This window comes from Brachyhypopomus gauderio, chromosome 10 (assembly GCF_052324685.1).
Source record: "Brachyhypopomus gauderio isolate BG-103 chromosome 10, BGAUD_0.2, whole genome shotgun sequence".
In the NCBI taxonomy this organism is placed as follows: Eukaryota; Metazoa; Chordata; class Actinopteri; order Gymnotiformes; family Hypopomidae; genus Brachyhypopomus; species Brachyhypopomus gauderio.
Window position 1 is genome coordinate 18,665,435 of NC_135220.1, and position 26,856 is coordinate 18,692,290.

Genomic DNA, 26,856 nt, shown 5'->3' on the forward strand with positions numbered 1-26,856 from the left:
CTGAATACGGCGATTACCTGTCTTTCCTAAAAATATATATGTGTGTAATAACCATCATGCTTAATGGGCTTTGTGGCTCTCTGCTGCCCTCTGCTGGTGTGACCTTTACAATTATGCAAATAGATTTTTCTTAGTGATTTTATTAAACATGTACACTCCTTGTGGATCTGTTTCTAATATATAATTAACATATATAATATATGATTGATTGTATGAGACGTGTGGACAGTACATGTGTGAGTAGTGAGTGGTAAGGGGGGGAGGAAGGACCCACTCTGCCCTCTGCCCCCTCTTTGTGGCAGGGTTAATAAGGCCGCCTCTGTGCTGCCCTGGGGGTGAGGAGTTAAAATGCTTTACAGCCACTTCAGAAGGAGCCCTTTCTCACGCTAAATGTGTGTCTTGTGCCTGCCCCTGTCCTTCCTCCTGTACTTACACACACACACACACACACACACACACACACACACACACACACACACACACACACACACACACACACACACACACACACACACACACACACACACACACACATCATAGTCCAACCAGGGAAATCTTTTTAGCTGCCTTCCATCAGTGTTACTGCACTGATTTGCTGTTATGGTGAATCCAGCCTCCACTGAAATCAAACTGTCCCATCAGGCCTGGAAAGAAGGAAAGTCCCTTGTTTTACTCATTCTGTCTTCTCTTGTACTTTCCCTTCCTGCTCTCTCTCTCTCTCTCTCTCTCTCTCTCTCTCTCTCTCTCTCTCTCTCATAACTGTATGAGATGGAGAAGGCAGAGAGTGGACAGGTTGCCTCTCCAGCTGTGTGTGTGTGTGTGTGTGTGTGTGTGTGTGTGTGTGTGTGTGTGTGTGTGTGTGTGTGTGTGTGTGTGTGTGTGTGTGTGTGTGTGAGTGTGTGTGTGTGGGAGATTGATGGTCCTCGCATTCTCTCGTGCTTTAGTTGGGCTTGTGGGCTGCAGACAGTACATGCTCCAGCTGCTGTGTGCAGGAGAAAGGGGAGGAGAGGGGAGGAGAGAGGAGGAGCACCCCAGTAGAGCAGGAGCGAGAGCAGAGGGGAGTAGACAACCAGAGCCACAGTTCAAGGGCGAGGGAGACGCAGCCGCCCAGGAGATCACACAGCGTAGAACAGAGCACTCTGGTTCTCTAGATGCTCCCAGAATTACCACAGAACCTTGCCCATGTCTACTGGCTGCTATGGATGCCTAAAGGTAACAAAGACACCTGAGTTTAACTTTTTGTTCTGAATTCTTCAAGTATGGCATGCAACAGAGTATTTACAACCAGTCACATTGATGAGGGAGTAGTTGGAAACCAGTCAGATACTCAAGCACTCAAGTTGTGAACTGTACAGTTTCATGGTATGTAGCACTGGTATCTAGCACTTACCCAGAATTCTCTTGTACTGATGTGATAACGTATCACTCCATTTTTTAGCTTTCATGGTGGCAAATATTTAACAATCCTGACTTTTTGTTTAATTAATTGATAAGCCATTAACACATTAATAATTTTACTCAAGCTTTGCACACTTTTTATCAGAAATTGAGTGCACAGCATTGATTTTGTGAAGCGTAGTTAAACAGGAATTCAAGAGTTGTGTTTGTGTTAAAAGAAGAGCTTTAATCGCCATTAGATCCCTGCGGAAAGTACTTCAACATGTGTGGGAAAATGGCGGAGGTCCAGATGTGTGTGTGAGTGTGTGTGTGTGTGTTTTCTGATGAGCAAGGAGGGGCAGCTGGCTGAGGTTACTCTGAAAGCCTGATGTCCAGAGTGTGTGTGTGTGTGTGTGTGTGTGTGTGTGTGTGTGTGTGTGTGTGTGTGTGTGTGTGTGTGTGTGTGTGTGTGTGATCCATATGAAAAGCCCCCATTTACTACCACTGTTATATCACACACAAACATACACACACACATGGTTAATGAACTTTATCTTAAGCGGGCAATAATTATTTGTAAGCAATATGTATTATCAGTCCAAATGGCCTCTGAGCTCTCTGATGATCGTGGAAAAGTTCAGGAAACTTCAAGACAAGTATCAGCAAATGTTCAGCAAAACTGATTATTTATGCAGGTAATCCATCCAGTCTGTAAGTGTGTGTGTCCACAGGGAACTGTTATGATTTAGATCCAGAGTGCTATGTGTTTGTCTGAGAGTCTACTAAGTGATTTTCCACTGGCAGAGAAGAGTCTCTTGTTTACAGTGTAGAAGTGCTTCTGTCACTGACCGCTACACGGAGCTGCATCTAACCAGCCACTGCATCTCCTCTTCCCTCAAACACACTCCACACTGCCTCTATACTCATACACTCCACACTGCCTCTCTACTCACACACACTCCACACTGCCTCTATACTCATACACTCCACACTGCCTCTCTACTCACACACACTCCACACTGCCTCTATACTCATACACTCCACACTGCCTCTCTACTCACACACACTCCACACTGCCTCTATACTCATACACTCCACACTGCCTCTCTACTCACACACACTCCACACTGCCTCTCTACTCACACACTCCACACTGCCTCTCTACTCATACACACTCCACACTGCCTCTATACTCACACACAATCCACACTGCCTCTCTACTCACACACACTCAACACTGCCTCTCTACTCACACACACTCCACACTGCCTCTCTGCTCACACACACTCCACACTGCCTCTATACTCACACACACTCCACACTGCCTCTATACTCACACACACTCCGCACTGCCTCTATGCTCACACACAATCCACACTGCCTCTCTACTCAAACACACTCTGCACTGCCTCTCTAAAGCCTGGACTAAAGATGTGTATTACTGTGCTAGTGCAGTGTTCATAGTCTCCATGTTGCCAGCAAGCCCCTATCCCTCCCTACACCTCCCTGCCCCTCCCTACACCTCCCTGCGCCTCCCTACACCTCCCTATCCCTCCCTACACCTCCCTGCCCCTCCCTACACCTCCCTGCGCCTCCCTACACCTCCTTATCCCTCCCTACACCTCCCAATTCCTCCCTGCACCTCCCTACACCTCTCTACACCTCCCTATCCCTCCCTACACCTCCCTATCCCTCCCTGCACCTCCCTACACCTCTCTACACCTCCCTGTGCCTCCCTGCACCTCCCTACGCCTCTGGTGGAGTGTTGCTACAGCCGTGATTCGGATGAGGTTGTCCACTTAGCTTGCAGTCCTGTTTATAATGAAGAAGTCATCATACGGATGCGCCCCAGGGGTCATGTCATCAGGGCACACAAGTGACAGTGGCAGAGCAAGTCCTAGGAGTGCTAAGAACACATACAGAACATGACACCAATGTTACCTTAATGATTTCTGATCTTTGATGGGAGTTTGGTCCAGATTATTGATACCAGTTGATTTTTCATAGGACTTTAGGATATTGCAACCAGGAGACCATGTTGGCAGACATGTTGGGCTGTGGTTGCTATAATGGCAGATTTTCTGAATAAACAACACTGTTTTTGTGAAACATTGTTTGACCTTTGACTTTGACGTTGTGTGTGAGTGTGAGTGTGAGTGTGTGTGTGTGTGTGTGTGTGTGTGTGTGTGTGTGTGTGTGTGTGTGTGTGTGTGTGTGTGTGTGTGTGTGTCTTTCTCCCACTGGTCTCAGGAGTGAGTCTTCTCTGAACAATCCTCTAAGTCCCATGTGCCATCTCCTTTTTATACCACAGGCAATGTTGTCCATGTTGCCAGGGGCAACCTGCCCATACCTTCCAGGACACGGCCGTGGAACCCGAACGGACAGGAAGTGCTTTAATTCCAGCTCTTTTCAGAGCTGTTCGCTGACGGACGCGACTCTGGCTCCTGCTTCAAGAGCTGGATGCTTAATAAAAGTGAAAGAGCAGGAAAGAAAGAGGGGGGGGGGAGGGGGGTTTAAAGAGACCTGAGAGAGACATTTCTGGAGCGGAGCAACTTCTGCAGATATGGAGTGGCGTTCTTATGTAACGGGAGGGCTTGCCTGCTCAATCAAAAGGGGAATGCCTTTGATTGGTGGCCTCTGGCCCGCTGGTATTCAGTGTCTTCGGGTCCCCTTCGCCCCCCACCCACCTCCCGTGGTCTGTTCTTATGGCTCTCTGCCTGCTGGCGCGCTGGGGTAAACAGGAATGCCACAGCAGGGTGTGATGGGGTTCAGGCCCGGGTCCCGGGATTAGAGCCCATAGCTGCATGGTGCTGCGTGGAGGTGATTGCTGTGTGCAGGGGTCTGTGGGCACACAATCGTGTGTGTGTGTGTGCTTTTGCACGAGAGGTGCGTCCAAACGACTCATGTTTTGCCACGGCCGGCACGGATTTGGACGGACGTCTGTGCGTGTGGCTTTGCGCTGGGGGTGTGTGGAGCTGACTGGGGTGCGGGCCTTTGTGTTGGGGGTTTTCCTGTCGCAGAACACACAAGATGCCAGGGGTCTGTGTTAATTAAACTGGGTGGCAGATGAAGAGCAGATCTTTGTTCCCACAGCTCCGGAGCCTGTGACTCTTACCCTCTCTCGCCTTTACCCAGAATCCCCTCGGAGCTTTAGAAAGTTCCGGAGTGTCTTTTATGTACTGCAAAACAAGCTCAGGAGTCTGTGCACCGCCCTCTTTTACAATCCAAGAACATTCCATGTGATGGTCTAGATGGAATGAGAGGGCACAAAACTGTGGCATTACATACAACTATACATCATACAAAGTTCTGTGCCATTTCATGATGACCTGTACATGTGTTAATTGTAAAGCGACCTTAGGAATCTTGAAAGGTGCTGTATAAGTGTATTCATTCCTTCCTTCCTTCATTCATTCATTCATGCTGTGATCCAGTACTTGATGGTGTAGACAGCTTTACCCTGTATGGAGTGTGAAAGTGGTAGTGTTCTTGTTAAGTGCAGTACGACATGTTGACGATGACCTTCTCATGTGATTTTTAAATTTGTAGCATGAACTCATGACACCTCTAACAGAGTTGGAACAGTTTTGTTAAGCTCGGTTTTGCCAAAAGCAAAACTCACAGCGGTGTTGTGAGTAAAAGATGCTGCTGATCAAGCCATAGGTGCTGTCTGTGCAATCTGAGGGACTCCAAAAAACTTTACATTTTCATTTCTTTCTGGCATTTAGCATAGGCTCTTATCCAGAGCGACTTACAAAAGTGCTTTGTCATCAACTCTTCGAATGTGTCCTATCCAGTCCAGTAGGTTAGAGTCAAAGATACTGTTGAACTAGAACACTGCTAAAATTCAAGATGCCTAGAAGAAATGCACAATGCATACAAGTTCAATATCAATGCTGCAATATCAATAATAACAATACCAGTGTATGTACCTGTGTATGAAGCACTGCGTAGGTAGAGATGAGGTGTATTTTTATTTATCCTGTCATGCCTGCACGGAACTGACCATGGAGCAGATTCTAGTATGACTACTAATAGCCATAATCAGTGTAGTTCTCATGGATATCATGCATAATCTTGGCATGTAACAGAACCCTTCTTCTCTGAACTGTGACATTTTACACAGCTAAAAAGACCAGGATTGAATTGTTGGCATTGAGTTGTCTAAAGCTACCAGAGTTGATATTGGAGTCAAGTTGACACCCTGAAGGGTCATCTACAGGAGCGGAGATGTGCGGTCATGGGAGTTGGCTATGAAAACGTTAAGGATATTTGATCAATTACATCAATGCCATTCTTCTTTATGATTTGTTGAATATGTGTTATAAAATATTTAACAGTTAACAATGAGAATTAAAAAACTACAAAGGCCAGAGTCATTTGCCAAAATAATAAATGTCTAGTAAATAAGAATAAGTGACTGTAAATGGGAATGAAATGTTTAAAGTGTTAAATTAACTCGTGAGAGCGTGGATGTGTCTAGGGGCTGATCGGGTCTAAATCAGCCCCATAGAAGCCAGATTGCACTGCGTTTTCTCTGTGTACATCTCCAGTGATTAACTGCATTGGCACCTTGAGAGACCAATGGTCTAAAGAGGTCAGCTCTTGGGAACGTGCTAGTATATCAATACCCAGATGAACCGACAGCCATTAGAAGAGGAGGAACCAGTGTGGAGACACCATAAAGCAGCTTCCTGTGGGGGTGCGAGAGTGACCGAGTCCCACCGGACACTTTCCCCCATAGCTGAGGTCCCACCCCGCCTAAGGCCCCGTGACATCCTGCTCTGATGGCTTCTGCAGACTGAACATGTCTGAGCAGAGCTTCACTGCATGCGTAATTTGACTGATCCAATGTCGATTCCAGCCTATGAACGGCTGCTGATATGATGTTGCTAGCATAGGGGATGTATGTACAAGCACCTTAGAATATACGATGTGATGTAGGCTGTGAAGACATTGCCTCCCTAAACCCTCCCAGGTTAAACCCAATAGAGTAAATGATTTTTAGACTGCAAGGCTTGTTTTTGCAATATCTCTATATTTTCAATTAATATATTTTACTTTGGGGTTTTTTTGCCTGTGGGGATAGTACATACTGCATCAACACTGCCCACTTCACTGAGTGGGAACTGACACTGTAGGGATGTGTATGGTTTATGGAGTCAGATATCTTGGTTTCTGTATTTCACCTCAAATGAAGATCCTCCACACTATGGTCCAGTCCTCCACACTTTGATGTCCACCCTGGGAGTGTCTGAGCAGCCCAGGTGACCTGTAAAGGTGCTGCGTGGTTGGGGGAGTTTCCCCTCTGCTGGGGCAGCAGTGTGCTTCCGTTAATGAGTCTGTGCTCACTGCAGTGCAACGTGTCACAGCTCTAGATGTTTCCGAAGATCATGGGGCAGCATGTGGGGAGAGACCGAGAGAGAGAGAGAGAGAGAGAGAGAGAGAGAGAGAGAGAGAGAGAGAGAGAGAGAGAGATGAAAACAAATGGGAGGTAGAAAACCAAACACGCAGCTTGAGCAAGATTGGTTCCTATGATTCTGTACCAGACTCTGTATTTGAGAGCTGAAAAAGAGAGAGAGAGAAAAAGAGAGACAGGGCAGCACAGAGCTGTCATTTGTATAAAAGTGTAAGATAGCGAAAAGATAGGAGAAAGAGAGTGAAACAGGTCCATGTGCGGTGGGCCGTCTGTCGTGGGGGGGGGGGGGGGGGGTGGTGCTGGAGAATTCGTGCGATCGGTCTTCCTCACACACGCGTCCTCACACACGCGTCCTCACACACACGTCCTCACACACGCGTCCTCACACATGCGTCCGTGTCCATCTGCTGCGACGGTAGAGGCAGCAAAGCCAGTGAGTGCATGGGGCTGTCAGCTCGCCCACCCCTCCAAACCCAGCGTGTGGTCGCTTTCGAAGGAGTGAGGAGTCCCAGTGTGTGGTTCCTCTCGAACGGGGTGAGGGGTCCCAGTGTGTGAGAGTGCTACTGCCTCGCTGTTGTGTTCTCTATGCTGGGGAGTAACCTATGAAATGTTTGCTGATAAGCTTGTGAGAAGGAGGTCTAATTACCATACTGGGGTGAGATAAAAAATTTAAAAATTTTAAATCTCTCGCGTGCTCCTGCTGTCTGGTGGAATGTGGTCTATGTATTTCTTTGTGCAATTGTTTCAATATTTTTGCAGGTACTGGGTTAGAGCAAATTCTTTTTGTAATGTAGTCCTTTTAGACAAACTTTTGAGAATGGCATGAGACTGGAAAAATATTTTTGTACGGCTGCGTTTTTAACTCCTGTACTTTGCCTAGGGGGTGTGTGTGTGTGTGTGTGTGTGTGTGTGTGTGTGTGTGTGTGTGTGTGTGTAAATAGTCAATGAAACTCAACTAGTTCATGAAAACAATTCTCTGTTGGCTGTTTTTTTTCAGAAATTGAAGCGAAGGAGGCCTGTGATTGGTTGAAGGCAGCAGGGTTCCCACAGTATGCCCAGCTCTATGAAGGTAAGCGCACTAAGTGGCCCAGTGCATATCGGAGCGCATGTACATGTATGCCAGAGGTCCTGGTCCAGAGCGACTTACAGCCTATGTGTCTGTGTGCAGGGACAACAGACACATACGCGTCTTATTAAGAACAAGAACAAGCCTCAGATTCACTTGCCCTTCGTGTTGCCCTGTGTAGCTGCAGCTGTGAGAGAGAGAGAGAGAGAGAGAGAGAGCTTGGCGGTGCTGTCCCACAGCACAGTACACATTAAAGTCTGGACTGACGCAAACTGTCCTAACTGAGTGGGAGAGCAGGAAATGGGGAAGAGAGAGAGAGAGACGGACATACCATTCCACATGCCAAGTCATCTGCACTTGTGTTTTACTGTATGCTCTTTCTCTGGCCCATACCACTGTACTATGTTGCAAGATATGTGCGAGCCTCCCTACTCCGTCGGCCAGTTGGAACGATCCGCCGGCTGCATTAACACAGCTGTGCGCTCTCAGTTTGAAGTCCAGAGTGGTTTTTCCCTCTCTTTGGTCCATTATAAGGCTAGGCAGAGCTATTTCCAGGATTGAGTTTCTGTCCAAGGGGAGCAGGGGGTCATGGGAAAAAGCCACTGCTATCACTAACTGGAAAACATGGGCCTCTCCCTCAGTCTCCTATCCAGACCATCAAAGGTCAGAAGATCTCAATCTCTTTCTCTGTCTCTCTCTCTCTCTCTCTTTCTCTCTCTCTCTTACTCTTCTTCCACTCTTCCATGACTCCATGATACCATTTTATATCAATGCCACAATTATGAAGTAAAAAAAGCTCTCAAGTGTATAAAATGGATAACAACGAGCTAATCTGACAGTCCAAGTCATGAGATCCCAAGATGAGTATGACCATACATACATGTCATGATGAGCTGACCGGACCCAGACTGGCCTCACTACTGGACAAAGGCTTACTGTGACTTGCTTTTCTTCTTTAACTTTAATGGATATTATTTTTAGAAATTCTTTACAGAGCTAAACATGTGCTAAGGTAAATAGTTGGAGGACTAAAAATAAAGTTCAAATCTTCTCAAGCTATTGTTTTTGCCTTTTGTTTTTCTTGCCAGACTCTCCTTGTAATTTAGATCTTTAGGTTTGTGAAAGGCCTGCAAGTTCTAATCAGTGTGAGAATGGAATGAGTGGTGTGAGAACTGCAAGAACCTAGTTGTGTGATCCTCACCCTCATTTGGCTGTCCGGCCCTTCCTTTCTGTGGCTTTCCCCATCTTTTCTCTTTTCATTCTGTCTCGTTACACACACACACACACACACACACCATCTCTTGCTCGTTTTCTTGCCTTTTCTCATTCTCCTCTCTTTCTCTGATCTTTCTTCTCACACTCTCGTACATCAGGACAAACACTGTAATGCCCGCGTGCGTGTTGCTCTGTGAATAGCACCCGTGCAGGGAATAACCCGAGATGATTCTTCACATACCACAAACTCCCTGAACTTTCATTTCCTCTCTTCCTCAAACTCTGTCCCAGTGCTCTTCCAGAGAGGTGTGGTGTTGTGGTGCGTAGCCCATTTTCTCCTGTAGCTTTGTGTAATGTATGTATACTCTAAGATCAGGCAGGCTTGTAACTGGAGTTCTGTCTCCTCGTTTAGATTCCCAGTTTCCCGTTGACATATGTGCTGTCAAAAAGGACCATGACTTCCTTGACAAAGATCTTGTTGAACCACTGTGCCGGTAAGAGAGTACTTTTTTTTAATCCAACAATATTTTGAGAATAGTTCGTTGGATAGATATGGTTTATTTCACTGTGTGTATGCATGTGTGTATGTGAATGTTTGTGTGTTTGTTTGTTTGTTTGTTGTGTGTGTGTGTGTGTGTGTGTGTGTGTGTGTGTGTGTGTGTGTGTGTGTGTGTGTGTGTGTCTGCCTGCATGTGCAATGTGTTCCGGAGCAACCGAGGTGTCAGCAGGGAATTCAGACCCATTAGTTCTAAAAAACCTATTTTTTTCTTCTAGCCTGGATGTGGTCCAGTACACCATTCATTACAAAATACTGGATTTGATATGCTATGTTCCTTCCTAGAGGAGAAGCAGGTCTTTGCCATTCTTAAAGATCGCTTGTTTCCACCTCAGCACCAACATGCTGATTTCAGATCAATAAGACACATTAGACCGGGCCCACTGGCACACAGAGCAGTGAAGACAGCTCAGCCTTGGTAATACCTGTGCAGGTTGACTTCTCTCACCAGGATTCACCTTCACCAGTCTGGCACAAAGACCTAAATGAACACTCTCAGAACATTCAGCCTGCAGCCCTTCTGTTTGAAGGCTTCGCTCCCTTAAGAACTTCTCATGTGTTTTTTGTGTTTTTCTTGTGATGGCTTCTAGTGTTATTATTCCAGGGACAGTAGGGAAAGGGGTTAGAAAGACGAGCCTTGTTCCCGCCGCGCTCGTATGTGCGAGGGGGCCGGCCTTTGTCCATGTAGGGTGGCGGCCCCACCTCTGGAGCTGTCTGACCCGTGTCCTCCATAAAGTCTGTCCCTGACTGGACTGCTTTGATCCTAATGTCTCCCCTCTGGAGCCAACCTCTCATGTCCCTCTCACAGGCCTCAGGGAACCTCAGGGGGCCAGGGCCTGGCACTATACACTAACAGATGGTTGTGTGTGTGTGTGTGTGTGTGTGTGTGTGTGTGTGTGTGTGTGTGTGTGTGTGTGTGTGTGTGTGTGTGTGTGTGTGTGTGTGTGTGTGTGTGTGTGTGTGTTTAGTCCTCTCTTTAATGACAGTGTCGGTGAGATCTCCAAGCCTCACTGTCACAGAATACACACGCAGACCTCTGGAGAACTGCGGTATGCATGCATCAGAGAATGGAGTCCTGGCCATGTGGTTGTCGCCCACAAATGTGCACATTTCCTCCGCAACCACCGAACCCTGGGCTTGTGATTTACTAAGGTTGATAAAGTACATAGCCAAGGAAAAGAATCCATTCAAGTTCCATGAAGTTCTGTCAACAGAGTTTAGATACACAAGCAGTTTGGATTAACACACACCATTGGATTAAACAGGTGCATGTGTATTAAACTGGTATTTGTCATAAATTACAAAGGTTTGGGTATGAGGTGTTAGAGATGGCAGTCCTGGTTTATGAGTGAAATAGCGTGTCAAGACACTTTCACGGTGTTTGTGTGTGTGTGTGTGCGAGTGTGTGTGTGTGCGAGTGCGAATGTGTGCGAGTGCGAATGTGTGCGAGTGCGTGTGTGTGTGTGTGTGTGTGTGTGTGTGTGTGTGTGTGTGTGTGTGTGTGTGTGTGTGTGTGTGCACGTGCATTTGTTCGTCCTGGGGTTGCCCTGCACTGTTCCTGGGGTGAAGATCAGTCAGATTAGAATGTTAAAGGCTGCTTAAGAGTGACTTCAAAGAGGAGGAAGAGGAGGTTGGAGTAGCCCCTCCCCATTCTCGGACTCACTCCCTTCACAGAGGCGGGAATCCTGGCTGACATGGCCACTGCTTGCTCATTCCATCAGCCAATCACATCCCCTGGAGGGTTAGCACTATACTTGGGTGTTAGTTGGGCCAGCTGAGGCCCACGTGAGTAGCTTTAAGGGTCTGGAAGGTCTTGTGTGATGCTCCTTCATCTCTCCTCATGAGTGATTGGAGTTCTGCTCCGTCAAGTGGGCCTCAGCGAGACGTTTGTGGACTCCTTTCTCTCTTTCTCCTTGCAGGCGGCTCAACACTCTAAACAAGTGTGCCTCCATGAAACTGGATCTGGGCCTCCCCAAGAAGAGGGTGAGTTACCATGTTGCCATGGCTTTGGCGTGAAAAAAGATGCCACTTCTTTCTCTGTGTGCCTAGGTGATTTGGGATGCTTTTACGTTTCAAAGGAGCATTTTATCAGGGGTTTTATTGTAATAATAGGTGATTGTTTTACAGAGCTCTTTCAGCATGTCACTGTGGTGTAAGCAGTTTTTTGTGTGTATTTAGTAGTCACACTAGAGCACTTTAGACGCTGGAGTACATACTGGCTCCAGGTTCCATATCGGTGCCCTGGACTCATGTGTACTTACTCAATAAGAAGCGTCGGTTTCATTCGCTTTGGTTCTCTGCGTTGGTCTTGTTTGGCAGGATCATGTTCACTGTCAGCATGACACCTTCTCCAGGCGGCTGACAGATCCACTGGGTTCTGCCGATGGTCGAGAGAGAGAGAGAGAGAGAGAGAGAGAGATCATGGGGGAATCACACTCCTCAGAGACATGTCACTCGTCACATGTCGTTCACCACTCTCTCGTATTGCCTTTGTGAATATTAGAGATTATTCTATCGTTCTACATTCCAAGGTGTCTGCATATATACTGTAACTATACTGTAACTATACTGTAGCTATAGAGGTTTCAGAAATGTGGACTTTATTCTCCTTTGATATTGTTTAACAATTCTCATATGTTTTAAATGTTATTGTTTTAAAGAATTCATCTCTAGGAAAGCTTGTGGGGAGATATTAGCTGAAGTTACTGCCGTAACTTTTCCCAGCTGTTTCCTGTGTTGTGAGATGCCCAGGAGTTTTGAGTTTTATCGGCTCTAACCTTTATTAGAACCATCTGTGGCTTTGTGACTATTCAAACGTAATAGTTCATAATGTGTTTAGACCAATTAGACATGCAGACAAATGTGGACTCATGAATATAATAGATTTATAAATTCAATAAGCTTGCTGAGGAAATGAAAACAGCATATATTACATTTCCACGTAATTGGAAATATGAATACACATGAACACAACAAACTTGAGCTGTCAGCTGAAATGTCATTGAGTCTGATTGGCTTGTGCGCTGCAGAGCGAGGACTCGGACGAGGACGACCTGCTGGCCATCAGCAACAGATGGACCTTTGAGTGGAGCAGCCGTCGCTGGTCTCGCCTGCAGGACATCGACCTCCTCCTGGGTGGGGCAGATCGGCGGAGCTCCGCCCAGGGGCGGGGCCTGCGTACAACCGTGAGCAGTGAGAGCGTCTTGACTGACCTTAGCGAGCCTGAGATCTGCTCACTGCACAGTGAAGACTCGCTGTCCGTCATGCCTGACTCCGCCTCCCTCTGCCCGCCAAGCACGGCACGGGACCTGCCCCACTACGGCTCTCTCCCCACCAAGGGCGGCCGGCACGGGCGCCTGCGCGCCAAGGACTTCCTGCGGCGGATGGAGACGTTGGGCCGCTCGTGGGGTCCGTCTCGCAGCCGGCGCTCGGTGGCCATCAGTGGACCCGTTCTGCAGGGGGAGCCGGAGTCACTCAAAATGCTGCGCTGTGTCCCGATCGCCAATGGACAGCCTCCTACTGCTGGAAACACGCCCCCTGCTGGCATGTGCCCGGCCGTGCCCACGGGCAGCGAGGAGATCAGCCAATCAGAAACCAGCCAGTCGGAGACCAGCGGCAGCACGGGAAACACGCCCCACCTGAAGGAGCGTGTCCCCAAGCCCCATTTTGCCAACAAGCGTGCTGGCATGTACCTGGAAGACATGGAAGTGCTCTCCAGCGCCCTCCAGAGGAGGAGGCCGACAGAACAGAGTCGCAGGAACGAGTTCCGTTCCTACGAGAACCTGATGGTGCACGTGCCCAAGGATCACAAACCAGGCACCTTCCCCAAGGCGCTGTCCATTGAAAGCCTGACCCCCGCCTGCGTGGAGGCGGGCAGCTGGAGGTTACAGGGGGCGGAGCCACAGCAGGGGCGGGTCAGAAAGGGGCCGGCGAGGGAGGCCCGGCCCGTAACGCGCTGCTGCCCACGGGACAGCCGAATCAGCGTGTACGACAATGTGCCAGGTTCCCATTTATACGCCAGCACCGGTGACCTGATGGACCTGGAGAAGGAGGACTTGTTCCCGCACCTGGATGATATCTTGCAGCACGTGAACGGCCTTCAGCAGATCGTGGACCACTGGTCCAAGGACGTTCTGCCCGAGGGCGAGGGAGATGGGGACAGGGGGCGGGACCAGGAGATGATGGACGCACAGTCCTCCAGTCAGATCACGCTGGACTTCGAAGGGACCTCGGTGAATACACCCAGTGACGGAGACAGGGACGGTGTGTCGTTGAACGACACGGACACGTCCAGCACGAGAGAGAGGCGGGACTCCGGGGTGGGGGCGTCGCTGACACGGCCTCGGTGAGAACACAGCCTGGCTGCTTGCACTGTGTTGGTTGGCTCTCCCATTAGCACCACACGCAGGTCTCTCCACAGGCTGATGCTACAGCCCAACACAATGAATCATATGACTGTTACTTGCATTCTTCCACATTTAATGTTACGCTGTTGATATTACTGCTTAGTGACGCAGTTTTTTTAAGTTTGCATACTGCCGTCTGGACACAATAACTTTTTATATTATGGTATGGCAAGTCTCTTGTGCTCGAGAGCAAAGCTACTCTCACATTCATAGCATTTTTATATTCATGAAAATGCCTTCATGTTTTGATTTCAGACTTCCTTATAACGCAGAGGCAGGTGTAATATGTGGTTTGGAGTTTATATATTACATTTCTTTATCTGTCATCACATTCCCCATTTTTCCCCATAGTGGCAGACAGGTGCAATATTAGCATAGTTACACAGCTGTTGACCAGACATTAGGGCAGACTGGTTCTATTGCTAATCACTCTAGCACACTAGTCCTCTTATCTTGATAACATTAATCTAGTACTTTAGTCATGTAATTTTATTTATGCTGCCAAGTGAGCTTTAGGTTTAGACTCTGTGTGACCCTGTTAACCTTACTATCCTGAGTACCTTACTATGTGAAGCCAAAATAGGAATCAATGAAAATTTAGCATTCATGTTATTATAATCACCTGTAAAATAATCAATATTCATTTCTACCCCCAGTCTCAGGTGGCCGAGTTTCAGGATGTCCAACCGCCTTAGCCGATCAGGAGCTTCTTTACAGATCTCCAACCAATCAGCAGGCCAGCTCTGCCTGTTACAAAAATTCTCACTTCTGCGTCTCACCGCCATCATGGAGAAGTACTCAATGTCCAACAAACATGGCTGGACTTGGTGAGTTATGTTGAGACGTGAGTGTGTCCTTACTCAGAGACCTGGCTAATCCCATAACCTTTCCAGACAGTTGTCCTATACAAGTGGTTTCCTTATATCTACAGCCCTCTTCTCATCATTGTGGGGTATCTTTTGCAGTTTAGCATTACCAAGCCTAGCCGCGTGAGCGGGCCTGTTTGGGATGATTGTGTGAGCCTAGCTACATGAGCAGGCCTGTTTGGGATGAGTGTGTGAGCCTAGCCGCGTGAGCAGGTCTGTTTGGGATGAGTGTGTGAGCCTAGCTGTGTGAGCAGGTCTGTTTGGGATGAGTGTGTGAGCCTAGCCGTGTGAGCAGGTCTGTTTGGGATGAGTGTGTGAGCCTAGCTACATGAGCAGGCCTGTTTATGTAAGTATGTCAGCGTGCTGGTCTGTTGGAGGAACCGAGCATGTCTCTTATCTTAAATCAAGAGAGATATCTGTGTCTGCAAACTTGGGACAGCCCCAACATGTGTGTTTTCTGAGTGTATGGCAGAGAGAGTCATGAGAGATGTGTGTGTGTGTGTGTGTGTGTGTGTGTGTGTGTGTGTGTGTGTGTGTGTGTGTGTGTGTGTGTGTGTGTGTGTGTGTGTGTGTGTGTGTCACAAATAAGCAGATCAGATAGAACAGGTAAAATCATGCCATTATAAATCTATTTATTAATCTGTTTAAATCTCCTTCCTCGCTCCTTCTCCAGTCTTGTGCAGTAAGTACAAAGGGTCCAGGCTGCTGTCTTGAAGTTCCTCCTTATATCAGAGGAGATCTGCACAGTGAACATGGATGTTTTAACCACACGCCTCCATTTTCCAGGAGACGCCTCCACCTCACTCAGCACTGCTCTCCTCCCACAGGTCCGTACCCAAGTTCATGAAGCGCATGAAGAGTCCAGAGTACCGGGACAGAAGTGTCTTCGGGGTCCCTCTGATCGTGCATGTGCAGCGCTACGGACAGCCGCTGCCCCTCTGCCTGCAGGTGGCGCTGCGCTACCTGCGCAGTCAGTGCCTCGACCAGGTTAGTGAGACGGGAAAGACTGATCCTAGATCAGCCCCGTCAACTAAAAGCGCGTACTGACTCCTTACAGGCCTGTTTCCCCGCGGACCTGGAAGAGGAAGCCCTGAGTCAGCATAACATATTTAATGGGAACATTGTTAATGGTTTACCTGCTCTCCACTGATCTCAGGTGGGGCTATTTCGGAAGTCTGGGGTGAAGTCGCGCATCCAGGCTCTCAGGCAGATGTGTGAGAGCTCCCCGGAGACGGTGGACTACCAGGACCAGTGTGCGTACGACGTGGCCGACATGGTGAAGCAGTTCTTCCGGGACCTTCCAGAACCCCTGCTCAACAGCAAGCTCGGGGAGACCTTCCTCCATATTTACCAGTGTAAGCATTTTTGCAGCTATGCACACACATGCATACACACACACACACAAAAGAAACATAAGTTTCTCTTCTCACTTTTCTCTCCTTCTCTCTCTCTCCTCTCTCTCTCTTCCTCCCCCCCTTCTCTCTCTCTCTCTCTCTCTCTCTCTCTCTCTCTCTCTCTCTCTCTCTCTCTCTCTCTCTCTCCCACCTGTAGATGTCCCTAATGAGCAACGCTTGCAGGCAGTGCAGGCTGCCATCATGCTGATGTCGGACGAGAACCGCGAGGTTTTACAGGCCCTGCTGTGTTTTCTGTGTGATGTCACTTCCTGTGTGGAGGAGAACCAGATGACCCCCATGAACCTGGCCGTGTGTCTGGCTCCATCTCTCTTCCATCTTAACATTATGAAAAACGACAACCTGTCACCAAGGTAACAAGCATGCCTACTTTCTCATGTGTGTGTGTGTGTGTGTGTGTGTGTGTGTGTGTGTGTGTGTGTGTGTGTGTGTGTGTGTGTGTGTGTGTGTGTGTGTGTGTGTGTGTGTGTGTGACACTTATCTAAGGCTTAATGCCCAAATGTGACCTATTTGGTCCTTCAACGCTTGTTCCTTTGTATTTGACACAGATTTCAAACTACAAATATGTTATTAACATAAAACACCTTGTAAGTTAAGGAGGTGGTTAACTTTCCTATAAAATATTCATGCCATGCTACTTTATTCTACTCTATTTTATGTAGTGAATATTTATGCATCATGCTGGTGATCTGGTGCTGTATGATCACTACACAGTCATGACTTCACAGGAAGTGATGAAAGAGGCTGGGGTCATGACCCTGTCATAGCAGCGCTGAGTCATCCTTCCTCTTTCCCTGCTGCTCCAGGTCCATCCAGCGGAAATACGCAACTGGGCGACCCGACCAAAAGGACCTTAGTGAAAACCTCGCCGCTACACAGGGCCTTGCCCACATGATCACCGAGTGCAGCCGGCTCTTCGAGGTTAGTGCCTATACAATTGAAAAGTGTTTTTTGATTACTACAACTGATGATAATTCAGGATAAATCCACTGCAGTTCCTAATTGTCTTACTATTGCATTTTTTTCTCTTTGTCTTGTATTTTAAGTATTGTTTATATTTTATCTTCGACATTAACCTTTTGTAGAAAATGATATATAAACAAAGCTTTGTGTTGTTTATTCGAGTATATTTGAACGTTTGTTGACCCCAGTGTTAAAACAGGTGACATGGTTTAGGGTTAGATGACATTTGGACGTGTGCACATGCAGGTCTTCTTCTAGGGTCAAAGGTCATGGTGTGACAGTCCCACAGTGCATGACAGGTGACGGCCCTCTTTGGGCTTCTCTCCAGGTGCCTCAGGAGATTCTCACTCAGTCGAGGAACTCCTACGTGGAGGCCGCCCTGCTGGCGCCCCCTCTGGACGAGCTGTGCAAGCAGCCACACCAGCACGAAGAAGAAGAAGAAGAAGAAGAAGATGATGATGATGATGATGAAGAGGAGGAGGAAGGCTATCGCTCCCACTTGGAGGGTCTGATCCAGAGTCTGCTGAAAGAGGCCAGAGACAAGACTAAGTACTGGGTGAGCAGACCCAATCTGGACAACACGGAGCTGTCCTTCAAGAAGGTACGCCTGCTACAAACGCTACTCTACTAACATGGAAAGTCCATTAAAGTATAAAGTAAGTGAGTATCATCTTTTTGGATGGCATCAGGTGGGCGACGGAAGTCCGCTGCGGCGGTGGCGTGTCTCGGTCGAAGTGGAGGCTCCGCCCTCTGTGGTGCTGAACCGTGTGCTACGAGAGCGCCACCTGTGGGACAGCGACCTTCTGCAGTGGAAAGTGCTGGAGACGCTGGACAAACAGACGGAGGTGTTCCACTACACCCTCAGCAGCATGGCCCCACACCCCAGCAGACACTTCGTGGTGCTGAGGTAACCCCACCCACAAAGCAACAGCCACGCCCCACACTAAACAAATAAATAAATCAACAAATAAATCAGCTGTGCTTCAGATAATCCTATGACTGGTGTGTTTATGTGTGTTTAGTGGGAGAGGTGGTGGTGGTGGTGGTGGTGGTGGGGTGGTGTTAATGAGACAGCTTATAGGGTAACACTCTGCTCAAGTGACACTTCAAGGCTATTGAAATTGGCCCTTGACAAGTTGACACTGCGTAACAGGACGTGATTGTTCCAGGGAGTTAACCTTGACTTATATGTCCTGTCTGTATGAGGGTGTCTTCAGTCCTATCTATACATCTTCTGTCGTGACATCTTCAAGCAGTGCTCTGGATCCACACTACGCTGAGGTTTAGCCCATTTCCAGATCTTAGTGGGACACAGCAGAGCTCGATATGTTTTTTGATTGTGTGTCTGACTGATTTTTTTTTTTACAGTATTTGTATGGTGTTGTTTTGGTATGCTAAATTGATATTAAATACATAAATGTCTCTTGTGTTTAGGACATGGCGTACAGACCTGCCAAAAGGTGTGTGTGTATTGGTGTCTGTATCCATTGAGCATGAAGACTGTGTGTCTGTGGGCGGAGTTCGGGGCGTGGTTCTGGAGTCCCATTACCTGCTAGAGCCGTGTGGGTCTGGCAAGTCGAGGCTGACGCACATCTGCAGAGTGGACCTCATGTAAGTGCTTGTAACATCCATCACTGCAATCCCATTCACAGAATAGACATGATCGATCTTTGTGTGTTCACTGCCCTGAATGTTTGGGCTTAAAGGAAAATGCTGTGTCCACAAGAGGGCGCTAGGACAGAATAGTCTTTGTGGTGCAATGTGGAACTTTCTAGACCCAGAAAAAAATGAGATTATGTGTACACTAAAATTATATGCAGTGCAGAGTTCACACTGATGGCGTATGTGGAGTTTAGGGGTCAGAGGGATTGTGCTTGTCCTCCTGATCACCTCTGTGTGTGTTTGATTGCAGGGGCAAATCTCCTGAGTGGTACAACAAAGCCTTTGGCCACCTGTGTGCTGCGGAGGTGGCCCGTATACGTAGCTCCTTCCAGCCACTGGACACCGAGGGCCCCGAGACGAAGATCTGAGCCTGCCTAGGAATCAGGGTGTGGGGGACAGGGTGTGGTTATCAGGGCGTGGGGGGCTAGTCTGGAACCAGGGTCAGACTGAGGACCAGAGTCTAGGACCAGGGATGGGATGAGGACCAGGGTTAGATACAGGAAGTTAGATTTGTGGACCATGGAATGAGTTGCAATAACCAATAAGCAATAAGAAAATGTAAGAGAGAGTGAGGGAGAGGATGAAGAAGGAGAAGGAAAGAGAATTGTGGGTGTTTTTGCAGTTATAAATAGACTGTCAGAAGACAGTGAAGAACCGGCCATCGGTGAAGAACCGGCCATTTGTGAGGATTGCGGTTTATTATGCAGGACTCCCTCAGGCTGTGGCTCGGTTCTCTCGGATCCTCCCCTGGTACGCATGCGTATTGGGTGGGAGGTTAGAAGGCAGTGCAGTGCCCACAAGGGGGAGCCAGAGGACGTGATTAGAGGATGTGGTTCAGCTCGTGTGACGAGGCTGGTGGCTCCGGTCTGTGCAGTGCTGTGTACTGACTAGCGCAGCTGCAGTACTGACTAACCGCAGACTCAGTACTGACTCCCGCAGATGCAGTACTGACTCCCACAGATGCAGTATTGACTCCCACAGACGCAGTACTGCTCCGGCCCTGCAGGACTCCTGAATTTAACCTCTGCAGATGGCTTTAACAAACACTGCATACAGCACTAGGTAACATGAAGAAGGCCCCAATCTAACCGTTGCAGTGCAGGTCCTGCTGATCCATTAAACGCCCTTATATTAAACCCCTGTTGCGTTCACTGACTGAAACTGAACTGGTTAGTCATTTTAAATTCGTTTTAAACATTGTGTAAATGTGAGTTCCAACTCTAACCCGTTACCCTAATTGTGAGCGGCAGGTTCTGTGGTTCACTGCACTCAAGGGAGCTGAGCCTAGACTGGCCCAGGACAAGCTGCCATTTCAGTTCAGTTCAGCAACAGAATCAAGCCAGTCATAAGTTCTTAGAGCTACACCTTCAAGGCAGATGTGTTTGCATAAATTTAAATTATTATTATTATTGTGTCAATGTCATGCTATACAATGTCTAGGACATTAATCCATTTCACTGCTTCTAAGAAGCATGTCTGTATTCAACACTGTAAACCTAGAAGATATGATGTGTAACTGTACATATTTGCATGTCTATGTAATATATATATATATATATATATATATATATATATATATATATATATATATATATATATATATATATATATAACCACTGTATATTTTGTACATATGTTAAGCTTATAGGCAGATTTACCTGCTTGTTATGCTCATAACCTTTTTTTCTTTTGTGTCATTGATATGTTGAAAATAATGCAATACCAAAAAAAAAGGTCCGTTGGTGTTTTCACGCTTCTATAGTGCTATGTGGATGGGAAGAGTGTGTGTGTGTGTGTGTGTGTGTGTGTGTGTGTGTGTGTGTGTGTGTGTGTGTGTGTGTTTGACGTGAGCTGCGTAGCAGAACTCACGCTTGTCACAGCTCCAATGCAGTTCTGAAGCCATGGGCAGAACAGGGTGTCTCGGTGTTATTTTGTAATAAGTAAGATTAAAATCTCATGGGAACATATGCTGCAGTGGTGATGGTGCTGTTTATTCTGTTTGTGAGAGTGGGTCTGCGTCTGTGTGCACATGTACGCGTTAATAGTATATACAAGATTACTGCAGCCAACCTACCACTGGCAAGTGTAATTGAGGTTGCCCGGTGTCTCTTCCAGGTTGTCCACTAGAGGGCAGTATTGACGCGTTAAAACTGCTGAACGCTTCTCTTGCTTAGTCTACGTCTTGAACAAGGAAATCTCAATGGCAGCCAGCAAATCGAAGGTCACAGAATAGTTTTGTTTGTTTAAAAACAGCATCACCAAGCAAATTATGAGCCTGCGAAACCAAACCCAGGGACAGAAATATTGATTAGTTCTTTATATGACTAATATGTCTAAACAAGCAGATTTGGCCGACACAGAGGGCACTCACAGCCTACAGTAAATCTTCATTACACTGATGCGAGCCAGTGTGACGTGTCCTTTTCTCCTCTAATGTCTCGTATCCCATATATCACCATGCCATGAATGAGAGCCGAACGTTCATTCATACGCTCTCGCTGTGTGTTTGTGTGAGTGTGTGTGTGTGTGAGACAGAACTGCAATGCGTTGTCTGATGGTCTTACGTGTCTGATGTATTTTATAATTTGATTGTATTAGATCGGGTCTACTGAACAAAGAATCTTATGATAAGTAGGCTCAGAAATGACGTCGCCTGGTACTGCAGTATGCGCGGGTTCTCATTTCGGAATAATTACTTGAAATTCATTAAACCCTCCAAATGTTTTAATTCACTCACAGTTCAAAAATCCATCAGAGTTTATCATTTGCAGATCAATAAACCACTTCCCTCTTTTTATGATTAATCAGAGACTGACTCTAGCAAAGATACATTTTAGTAGCCTAGGGTAGATTATTTATGAACGGCAAAATTTATTAATGACTAATAAAATATTTTGTAGAAACACTATACAGCAACAGTATTGTTGAACGGTATAATGATGTTCATGATGATGTAAAAGGTCACACACACACACACACACGGTGAGGGCTACTCAGGGGGAGGAGAGACTAGCTAATCAGATGGTGTGAATAAATCACCACCCTGCACCCTACAGGTTTGTCTCATTGTCTTTGGGCAGGCCCAAACAGGTCCATCTAATATAGAGCATCTAATATACCACTGTGACACACACACACACACACAAATACTCCCTCACACATATATGCACAGTTCTTGTCACACACTACTCATACATACTTGCACACAGTAGCCCATGGCATGTGTGCACAGAACATGCCCTGTACACATTCTCAAACGTGACTGGCTGTATATGAAACAGCCTCTCTGGGCCCACTGCAACCTGCACTGATCTGTGAGGAAGCTTCGCTATAAGGTCATTAATAAATAAAATATCAAAAGCCTAAATTATTTATAGTCTCTGTGTCATTGTGTATGTATGTGTGTCTTGTCCAGATTCTAGACAAAATAAAGACACTATAAAATACCACCTTTACAAGCACAAACACTGGGGAACAGATGCTTAGTGCAGTGGTACTATCTCTCTTTCATTCCCCCCCTCTCTCTCTCTGGTCATTGAGAATCCTTAGTAAAGTACCTTCCTGAAGACAAAACCCAATGCCTAATATACATATTATATATGTATATGTATAGTCCAGGAGAGACACAGCAAGAGAGACAGAGTTAGAAAGAGAGACAGACAGAAAGAGGCACACAGGTGCTGTGGTTCCCTTCTCTCTCTCTCTCTCTCTCTCTCTCTCTCTCTCTCTCTCTCTCTCTCTCTCTCTCTCTCTTTTATTGCCTCATGTTCTATTTTCACACACATGACAGTGACCATAACTGCAGGTTTCTGCTGTCCTGTGATTAATGCCATGGACGTTTGGGGGTGACGGCTTCCATTTTTAAACACTCAATCCAGCACACCCCACACTTTTTTAAAGTGAAAGGTCTGACTGGATGTTTCATAACAGCACAGATCATGCCCATATTTACCCGCAACATAGTCTGACCACAAATCACTGTTCATTTTTCTGTAAGTTCATCTGAACCCACGGACGTAATTTTGGGGGGGACAGGGGGGACATGTCCCCCCCACTTTTTCAAAAGCCGGTTTTGGTCCCCCCCCAGTTTTTACGGTTAAAACCAAATATTTAAATAGCGACGAATCCATGTCCCCCCCACTTTTGAAATCAAAATTACGTCCATGTCTGAACCCATAAACATTCACATCACACAGTCGCTGAGAATCCCACACAGGTTTTGTCGGATCCATTTTCGTGTGCCCTGCTCATGATGGAGGGGCAGGGGTAGCTGCTCCGTCCAAACTGGGGCGGAGGGGGTGGAGGTCTCAGGTTCTGGTAGCTTTGCCTTTACTGCTGGTTAGTCATGCTTACACATGCACATATACACACACTCACACATACACACACTCACACATGCTCACACATTATCTAGTCCTTTCAAATCCTTTCACAACCCACAAGACTTGCATTTGATTTTATATAAAAAAGGGGGCTGTATATAGTTAACTGCACAAGAAAAGGTGATTTTGTAAAAACGGGAATATTACTGACCTTAAGTGTAAAGTAGATGCGTTTATTCATGTGAGAGAGAGAGCAAGAGGAAGAGACAGACAGAAAAAGCACTCTGATCTTTATTCTAGCTTATTACGTCTCACATCTGAACAGTCTCATAGTCTCCCCTACATAGGAGCATCTGGTACAAAAAATTACGGAGCCCGGCAGGGGACATGGGTAAAAAATAAAAATTAAACGAGGGAACGTTTTACCATTCGAGCGCACGTTTTCTGTCATTCGTGCGCACGATTTATTCATTTGTGCGCACGATTAACAATTCGTGCGCACGTTTTGTTTTAATCGTGCGCACGTTTTAATTAAACTCGTGCTCACGATTTAGTAATTCGTGCGCACGATTAACAATTCGTGCGCACGTTTTCATTCATTCATTTGCAAACCCTACTGGCCTAAGCGCATACATTGCAGATACAAGGAGAGAGGCAGTAACAGTTCCCTGAAACTGTATATACTTTGATTGTTTATATGTATGCCACAATGAACAGAGATACGTTTATTAGATCTTATTTGCTTATGCGTTATGAGGACATTGTAGCTTCCCTTGCACAGGGAATCGCAATCAGTAAACGGCATCTGAAGCGAATTCTAAGCCTTTTAATGAACATTTATGACGAATTTTAATGTTGCTTTGTGTTTCAGGTTTGAATAGGCTACTTTAAATGCTTGAAATTGTAACTACTTCGTTTCACAACAAATAGCTGTCTAACTGAACAGTTCTCCTGTATTAGGTTAACAAATACGAGCCTCTTGTAATTCCAGGACGAAACATGAGAGAACGTGAAGACGTTCAGATTGGGCGTTTTGAAAATAAACAACCATTAAACAATGTGATTAAAAGCGAATTATTTCGAATAATTTCGAGTATATGTATAAATGTTTAACTTATTTAAGTTTATCGTGCTGGGAAATATTGAACTGGACCTTGAAAATGACGTACAAGTGCTTTAATTCCACCTTGTAAATGTGTATGAACCCTGCAAACATGACTTTGTTCATTGCGCTGAGGCGCGGCGCGCGAAGTTACAAAATTCGAGAGGTGCACGACCTCGTGAATCGACAGCGCGCTAGACCCTCGCGCACGGGCAGAGCCACAGCATAAGCAAATAAGACCTAATAAGCGTATCTCTGTTCATTGTGGCATACATCTAAACAATCAAAGTATATACAGTTTCAGGGAACTGTTACTGCCTCTCTCCTTGTATCTGCAATGTATGCGCTTAGGCCAGTAGGGTTTGCAAGTGAATGAATGAAAACGTGCGCACGAATTGTTAATCGTGCGCACGAATTACTAAATCGTGAGCACGAGTTTAATTAAAACGTGCGCACGATTAAAACAAAACGTGCGCACGAATTGTTAATCGTGCGCACGAATTAATAAATCGTGAGCACGAATTACAGAAAACGTGCGCTCGAATTGTAAAACGTTCCCTCGTTTAATTTTTATTTTTTACCCATGTCCCCTCCCGGGCTCGGTAAAAAATGACTATACCCTCCCCGTCTTTCAGCTAATAAAGACTTCAAAATAATCTGCCATATTATTATCCATATCTTTTTGCTTTTTTCGTATCACAATGCATCGTTTTATGTTTATCCTAGTGTATCTGACTCAGTTCACGGCGTGGAACACCGCGGTCAATATATCCGCACTTTTAAATTCATCCGCGCTTTAAATCTTATTGCGCATATATGCTTCATTTTACGGTATTTCGCTGCTCACCACATAAGGCTGTCTAAGCGCAGAGAAACACTTTGCTATTATTTAAAGAGCTTTCTCTACATTCATAAATACTTTACTTGATTTAACTAATTAACTTGCATCAATAAACACAATTAGTAATGTATTTCAATTGCTTAATAAACACTGAACAAAATAGTTTTAATGTTTGTCTGAACTTTATTGACTAACAGCAATAATGGGGTATTACAATCCTGCAAATGTTCAGGACAGGGGGTTACTTCGTAATTATACATGTTTTTAATAAATCTAGTCCTTGTATTTGTAATGTTGTTTAAATGCCTGTTTAATTCTGAGACTGTGGTTGTCTATTTGTCAGAATTTTCCCATAATGCCAAAAAAAATCTACTACCACCCAAGAGTGGGTTGCCTTTGTTTATTCCTGGTACAAATGTAGACAGATTCTGCTGTACCATTTTTTAAAAATCCACATTGAAGTCTTAATGTTGTTAGGGCTTGGAGATTTATACTGACACAATAAATACAACCACCGTTGGAACCCCCTATGTCAACTGAAGAGAGGGGAGACTTGCATAATTACAGTCCAAAGGGGGTTCCAACAGTGGTTGTATTTATTGTGTCAGTATGACAATATGTATATTGGAAAAAGTGGAACATAATGTGAACATAAACATAATGTAGATTCATAAGCAAATAGTGAAATATGTCCAGACGGGTACATACTGTTGTGTGTTATGTAATTATTGAATTGTTTAGGCATTATGGGAAATTCTCTAATAACATATTCAGCCTATGTGACATAAGTTCTTTAATTCTCCTAAATGCAGTCTGAACCTAAAATGGATTTATGAGGAAATGATGCAGTGAAGTCAGCCCAAACTCTCTGTGATGATAGTTAAGGGTTCATACTCTTATGGAGTAGTGGATTGTTTGGGCATTATGGGAGATTTCTGAGAAACTGATAACCAATTTCCAAGAAATGTATCTCCAAGCTCTAACAACATTAAGCACCAGGGATAAACAAAGGATACCCACTCTTGGGGTAATTTTTTTGGCATTATGGGAAAATTCTGACAAATAGGCAACCACAGTCTTTAAACATCATAAAAAAATACAAGGACTAGATTTATTAAAAACATGTATAATCATGAAGTAACCCCCTGCCCTGAACATTTGCAGCATTGTAATACCCCATTGTTGATGGTAGTCAAGCACTACAATAAACTTCAGCCAAACATTAAAACTATTTTGTTCAGTGTTTATTAAGCAATTAGAATACATTACTAATTGTGTTTAATGATGCAAGTAAATTAGTTAAATCAAGTAAAGTATTTATGAATGCAGAGAAAACTCTTTAAATAGCAAAATGTTTCTCTGTGCTTAGACAGCCTTAGTATGTGGTGAGCAGCGATGTACCGTAAAATGAAGCATATATGCGCAATCATATTTAAAGAGCGGATATATTGACCGCGGTCCTGGACCAACCGCTAACTATTAGCTAGCTTACATCGCTTTGGATTGCGTGTTTGTATTTTTCTGTATTTTTATTAGCTGGTGGTGTTAACACGGCTAAAGTTTTTTTTATGCAACTAAAACTGACGTTCCATTTAGTAAAAATGACGCTTTATTTTTGTCAGGCAAAAAGTACATAGGCCTATATTCAT

At 45.8% G+C, this 26,856-nt stretch overlaps 1 protein-coding gene across 5 annotated transcripts in view; it reads left to right on the forward strand.

The window, feature by feature from the left end:
* Nucleotides 1-20,507, forward strand: part of stard13a (StAR related lipid transfer domain containing 13a) — a 53,926-nt gene extending 33,419 nt beyond the window's left edge. For 2 of the 5 annotated variants that reach the window (XM_077020214.1, XM_077020215.1), the window contains 13 exons: nucleotides 7,794-7,865; nucleotides 9,490-9,571; nucleotides 11,553-11,616; nucleotides 12,663-13,978; nucleotides 14,696-14,866; nucleotides 15,733-15,892; nucleotides 16,062-16,260; nucleotides 16,457-16,670; nucleotides 17,124-17,238; nucleotides 17,609-17,881; nucleotides 17,970-18,187; nucleotides 18,715-18,891; nucleotides 19,193-20,506. In XM_077020214.1, the coding sequence (XP_076876329.1) occupies nucleotides 7,794-7,865; nucleotides 9,490-9,571; nucleotides 11,553-11,616; nucleotides 12,663-13,978; nucleotides 14,696-14,866; nucleotides 15,733-15,892; nucleotides 16,062-16,260; nucleotides 16,457-16,670; nucleotides 17,124-17,238; nucleotides 17,609-17,881; nucleotides 17,970-18,187; nucleotides 18,715-18,891; nucleotides 19,193-19,310 (3,179 nt within the window). In that variant the 3' untranslated portion in view covers nucleotides 19,311-20,506. Of the gene's footprint in view, nucleotides 1-1,028; nucleotides 1,213-7,320; nucleotides 7,452-7,793; nucleotides 7,866-9,489; nucleotides 9,572-11,552; nucleotides 11,617-12,662; nucleotides 13,979-14,695; nucleotides 14,867-15,732; nucleotides 15,893-16,061; nucleotides 16,261-16,456; nucleotides 16,671-17,123; nucleotides 17,239-17,608; nucleotides 17,882-17,969; nucleotides 18,188-18,714; nucleotides 18,892-19,192 lie in introns of those variants that run through there. The other 3 variants (XM_077020217.1, XM_077020218.1, XM_077020216.1) reach the window with 3 other exon arrangements.
* The last annotated feature ends 6,349 nt before the right edge of the window (nucleotides 20,508-26,856 follow it).